At 56.0% G+C, this 6,000-nt stretch overlaps 1 protein-coding gene across 8 annotated transcripts in view; it reads right to left on the bottom strand.

Annotated features, from left to right (window-relative positions):
• Positions 1–2,921: 2,921 nt before the first annotated feature.
• Positions 2,922–6,000, bottom strand: part of Foxp4 (forkhead box P4) — a 56,651-nt gene continuing 53,572 nt past the window's right edge. For all 8 annotated transcript variants that reach the window (XM_087566586.1, XM_087566588.1, XM_087566587.1 and 5 more), the window contains 3 exon segments: positions 5,531–5,597; positions 4,920–5,089; positions 2,922–4,596 (listed from right to left, as the gene is read on the bottom strand). In XM_087566586.1, the coding sequence (XP_087422712.1) occupies positions 4,449–4,596; positions 4,920–5,089; positions 5,531–5,597 (385 nt within the window). In that variant the 3' untranslated portion in view covers positions 2,922–4,448.

Below are 6,000 nucleotides of genomic sequence, written 5' to 3'. Positions count from 1 at the left end.
GGGCTCGGAAAGCCACTGAGCCTCTGAGGCTCTCTGTACCTCAATTTCCATGCTAAATATCTCCAAGGCAGCAGGTACCAAGCATCTCTCTTTTCCCCCCAGGGGGCACATTTAGGCTCCTTCCCACTCTGTAGCCCAGGCTGGCCTTGAACTTAATGCTGGTCTTGCAACTCAGCCTCTTGAATACTGGGACAGCAGGTATGAGCCACTGCTATCAGAAGACTAACCTGCTAGCTATTTAGACCATGCCTCAATTTCCCTATCTGAGAAATGGGGATACAATATCTAACCCAGAGCTGTGGGGAATGAAATGCAAAGCTTCTAGAAGCATCTAGCACACAGTAGAGTCTCATTAAATGTTAATACTTTTTGAGGGATATTTTTCAGACTGGGTCTTGTGTAGTTCAGTCTGGCCTAGGTCTGTATGAATCAGAATGCCTTTCGACTCCTGACCCTCCTGCCTCTCACGTGCTGAGATCCCAGGTACAGGACACCACACTAGGCTAAATATTGATAATAATTACTGTTAGAACTGGTTTCATCCCTCCTGTGACCCGAGTGAGCAGGTGGGGCGGTCTTTGGGTCCCCACACTCTTCTTCCTTCCTTCCGATTTTCTGTAGAATGTCTCATAAGCCACATGCTGGAAGAATCTGGAAAGCCCCAACAAACAACCACAGAAACCCTGGGTGAGGCGAGGGCTTCTCAAAGGACTTAGCTCCACCCTCTGAGCTCGCAGCGGCCGGCGATGCAGGTCCGCTTTGTTTGAAGCGCCCTCTGCCGGCCCCGGACAACAAGCCCTGGGACAGAGTGAGCTCTGGAGGGAAGGTTCCAGAGAGCTTCTCCACCAGGGCCAGACATGCTAAGACCAGGACCAGGTGCTGGCCGCAGCCTAGGCAATGGGGAAAGGACTCGGGCTGGGGGAAGGTTCGGCAGTTCAGAGCACTGGCTGCTTCTGTGGAGGGCTGGAGTTTGGTTCCCAGCACCCACATGGTGGCTCAATAACCATCTCTAACTCCAGTTCCAGGGCATGTGATACCCTTCTCTGGCCTCTGCAGCACCGGGCACTTACATAATGCACTTACATACAGGGAGGCAAGAAATTCATACAGGTAAAGTAACCTTTAAAAAATAAATAACAGGACTCTGTAAATAAAACAAGAGTAGGAAGCTAGACTGCATGGAGGAGTTCCTGGTGGGAAGGTGACAGAAAGACTGTTGGTGCATGGCGGCAGACATCTGTCATTTTGGTATTGGGGAGGCAGAGGCAGGCCGCTCGCCGGAGTCTGAGTCCAGCCCAGTCTCCATACTAAGTCCCAGGACAGCCAGGGCTGAATAGGAAGATCCTGATTCAGAAACAAAGCCGAAGACTTAAGCTCAAACGATCCTAGCAACTTCCTATGTCATATACTGTATGGAGTTTTCATCAACATCCAAGTAGATCTTCACTCTTCTTCTCGACGTAGTTTAATATTTCTGATAAACATTTCCATCACTCTATGGAGGAATGCAAAGACGAAAACAAAACCCACTAGAATTCTGGTTGAAGCAGGAGAAACTGAAGTTAGACTACCGGGAGAACTATCCTGAGTACAAAGCTGGGAGTTAGGGAAAGGATGGCGTCTTGTCCCTTTTAGGGTCTGTGTAAGCAGGCTGCCCCTGGGAACTGCTATCCGAACAGATCCTCTTTTTTCAGGGGTAGGGTAAGGGAGTTAGGTGCTTGGCAGCCAACATCTCCGGGTTCTCCTGGGGCCTTCTGTGGGTCTGGGAGGGAAAAGGAGGGCAAAGGTGTTAAGAGGTCATGTCAGGTTAGACCAAGCTGCAGGTGCTGTCGAGAGTAAGCAGACACCATATTGCCCTTTGGAGAGAGGGGAGGGCAGATCAAGGTAGTGCCGCCTGTCAGGGTGGGCTGTGTGCTGGCGCGCATGCGCACCCGTGACCGTCTGCCGGTTTACAAAAGGAGCCGGTTCCTCTCCAGATGGTGTGTGTGTGTGTGTGTGTGTGTGTGTGTGTGTGTGTGTGTGTGTGTGTGTGTGTGTGTGTGTGTAGGGGTGGATGGACAGACACAAGGAGCTATATCTCAAGACTCCTGCCAAGTGTATAGAGGACCAGGTGGAGGAGTGGAGGCGCTAAGGTTGGGGAGAGGGGTCAGTGAGCCTAGGTTAGATGCTAACTAGAGCCGAGAGGAGGTCAGCAGGCCTTCCGTGCCACAGCTGCAGAGGCTGGAAAGTGCCAGTAGCTTGCAGGGAGATTGCACTTAGGTTTGTTACTTCTCTTCCTGCGCCCCATCCCCCATTCCCGCTAGCCCGTCAACCTCCCAAGCACTGGCAAATCAACACCGACTGGCATGAGAGGTGAGACCCTAGTGTGTGCCCCGGGAGAGCAGTACTCAAAGGTGACGTCGCCCATGGGTAGAACTCACCTTGGGACTAATAGTTGGGCCACTTCTCTCCTCTCTCTTCCTCCTCCTCACTACCCAGGGTCTCCCCGAACGGGTTAAACCATCTGGTCTTAACCCAGAGCCACCTGCACTGTGCCTCTGCAGACACATGCGCCTTAGCTCAAACAGGAAACCCACCCTGTAGTGTCATGATGCGCATATACCCATCCAGGGGACATGATGGCTTTAGCAGGGCACCATGTGTGGAGCAGCACAGCCACAGTGACAGACCCCAAGGTAATGAATGAGCTGTAACACTCTCCCAGCTGGAACAGAGCGCCCTGGCAGAGAAAAACCCTGTCACCAGTCTGAGCTGCAAATCCAGGGCCTGACACTCAGGACTCAGAGGCCTGGCATTCACAGTGACAGCTGAGAGGAGGAACCCAGGGTCACCTGTGCCAGACTCGCCTGCCGTTCCTGCCTTCAGCAGGTCATCTGGTTCCAAGGGCCCTCTCCTTTCTCACCTCGGTGACACACACAGGGCCCGGTAAATAGAGGATTTTAATATTTCTGTGCTGGGTCAAACGGAACACAGGTGGGGATACATAGGGGAAGGCCGGGGGGTGCCCCTTGCCTCTCAGGAGGGCAGCTTGTGTGTAGGGTAGGGATAGAGGGTTGGTGGTGAATGTGGGGTTCTCCTGGGAAATACCCAAGAAGTCTTTCTAAGGGAAGGGGCCTGGTCAGGGTGTTCTAGGCATCCCTTACACCCAGTCCGTGCGTGGCCTTGGGTTGTGGGTCCCCCATAGGGGGTCTGTGGAATCTCATCGTTTCTAGCTCTTCTGCTAGAATCCACACTCCCGGCATGATGGGGACTTGGTCCTATGGAGGCATCTGAGGAGCCCCCTCAGAAAGCAGCCCAGGGTTGGGGCAGGGTTCTGCCCTCTCCTATCTCCGTAGGCAAGGTAAGAGCAGAGGGGGAAGTGAATAGGACCCCTGGACCCTTGGGGGGAGGGAAGAAAGGGGGTCTTGCCACCAACAGACACTGTAAACTTTGGTTTAAAACAATAACTTAAGTGAAGGAGGGGCTTCCAGCCTGGGGCCAGGAGGCAGGGTTGGGAGGGCAGGATGCTCGGGGAGGCGGCAAAAGAAAAAGCCAACAAAAAGTTTTGGTTTTTGCTTCCGGCATAAGAAAGGTCTTTGGTCATCCGTTTAACTGGGAGGAGGGGAGGGGAGGGGGGACAGGAAGGGGTGCTGAGGGGGGTGAGAGGACCCCAATTCAGGGGACCCCTAGGCTGGGGTGAGGGTAGTTCCAGCCTGGCTTACTTCGTGCTGTGATGCTCTGGGCAGAGGCCACCTATGCACACAGCTCTGAAGGTGCCCAGCATGGGGGTCCCTCAGTGCTTCCTCAAGTCGGGGTGCCGCAGGAGTACCCAGCAAACAGGGTGGGGTGGAGGCCTGCTTAGTCTGGATCCTGTCTCAGGTCGGGGGTGGGGTAGGGGAGGGCAGGGCACAACTTGCTCCACCCCAGCAGCTGAGGGGCTGGCCTGCAGGTGTACCCCCAGCCTGCTCGCCCCATCGAACGGGAAGCTGGGGCTGGAGAACTAATTTTCACAGTTGGGAAAAGAAGGTGAGGGAAGATGAACCAGGAAGGGTCCTCTGGCCAGAAACCTCTGCCACTGACAGGGCAGAGGGGATGAAGGTAGGGTTTGTGGGGGTGGCTCAGCCCCGCCTGCGGGTCTCCCCTGTGCTAAGGGGCCCTGGAGGGGAGCGCTGGTGGGGAGGGAGAGCCCTGCTGCTGCTGGTGGTGGTTGGGAATACAGGGAGGGGCTGAGAGGGTCTGGGCCCTCCATGTCCTCTATAGGTCCCAGTCCAAGGATTCTGTGTTCTCTTGGGGAGGCAGGGATGTGCCTGCCCCCAGGCGTCTGTCAGTCAGGTGGCGTGGGGCCCAGGTCTCCCCTGTCCAAGTCCCCGAAGTGCCTTGAGGTTGGAGGGGCTGTAAAGTGGGGTGGGTGGGCCGGGGTCCAGACTGGGCGGCAGGGTCTTGTTCTGCCCTGCCTGCCCACCCAGCCCTTAGGACATGTCCTCTCCTGCCAGGTCCTCCTCCAGGTCCCTGTCTTCTGGAGGCCCCACAGTGCTGGGGTTGGGGGCGCCCAGGGGAGGTCCCGGCCGTCGGTCTTCCTCTGCCTCAGCAGGCTCCTCTTTGACTTGTATCTGGTGACTGCATGGAAAGGGTGATGTGGATATGGGGTTGCCTGGGCCTCCCCTTCCTCCCACAGATCAATCCAGAAGCCCACAGCCCTGCTAAGACCCCACCATCTCTCCCCAGTCTCTGTGGGTGGGTGGGGGAAGAGAGAGAGAGGGAGAGGAAGAGGGAAAAAAAAGAGAGAGTGAGAGAGAGAGAGAGAGAGGGGGGGGGTAGGGGAGAGAAGGAGGACAGAGAATTGTGAGGAGGCCCACAGCTGTCTTATGAAGATGGGGGAGACTGCTTGCTCCACAGAGTCGTTGTGTGATGAATGAGCCCAGGGGCTTGTGTGTGCTCACCTGTACTGAGGAGGGGAGAGGCGAGGGGGGCTGCTGCTCCCATTGCTGGGTAGTGGTTCCCCAGGGGCGCCCATGTCATCCTGGCTGAGGGGCAGAAGGCTGCTGGCTGAGCCAGGGTTCAGCATGCCGGGGCTGCTGAGGAGAGGGAAGCTGCTCTCTGCCAGGGCAGCCTGGAGCAAACAGGATGGGACTGTCAGTGGCTAGAGACCCTTCCCTGTTGTCAGAGCCCTCGTGCAGGGGGCGGACTGATCTAGTTTAGCAACCCCCACCAACACACCCCAACACACCCCAGCAAGAACTCTTCAGCCCACTGCTCAGCTTCTCTGGAAAATTGTAACGTAGCAATGACCCCCTCCCACCGAGGGACAGAGGACCCTAGTCTGAGGGGATGAGGGACAGGACTCAGTCGTCTGTGTCAATCTGTATGTGCTATGCCCACCCTTTCTTGAACTCAGGCTTGAGATCAGAGATACATGCTGGTATGGAGTTGGAGTGGGGCGGAGGCCAAGAGTGGGGTATGGTCTTTACCCTCCTCCCCACCTACTCCTCTAGGGGAGGAGGCTAGGCAAAGCCTGAGGCCCATGCAGAAGGGAGCAGGTGGGCTCAGTCACCTGGTAGCTGGCGTTAAGTGCCCCATAACTGAGGCCGGAGATCATGTTCTTCACCAGAGTGGGGCTCCTAGGGGAGAGAAGGCAATGTCAACTCACACATCCACAGGCGACCTTCCCCTGACCCAGAGCTGGGATGAGGAGATGCACTTTGCTCCCCTGTTGCTAATGGAGTCTGTAGCTGGATCCTTGTCATCCTCTCTGATCTGTTTTTAAAGCAGGGACTTCCAGCCTTAGAGCTGTCTGGGGCTGAGAGCTGGGAAGCAGGAGCAGGACTCCCAGAATTCCCCTCTCACAGGGCATGGCCAGCAGTTTCTCTGACCATTCTCTCATATCCTAGTCCCTACCCCCAAGGGCACATGCCTTTCATCCCCAGCACTCAGGAAGCAGAGGCAGGCGGATCTCTGAGTTCGAGGCCAGCCTGGTTTACAGCATGAGTGTCATGACAGCCAGGCCCACACAGAGAAACCCTG

Source organism: Rattus norvegicus, chromosome 9 (genome assembly GCF_021556685.1).
Source record: "Rattus norvegicus strain SHRSP/BbbUtx chromosome 9, alternate assembly SHRSP_T2T, whole genome shotgun sequence".
NCBI classification, from domain to species: Eukaryota; Metazoa; Chordata; class Mammalia; order Rodentia; family Muridae; genus Rattus; species Rattus norvegicus.
This window is presented reverse-complemented; position numbering and strand designations above follow the sequence as displayed.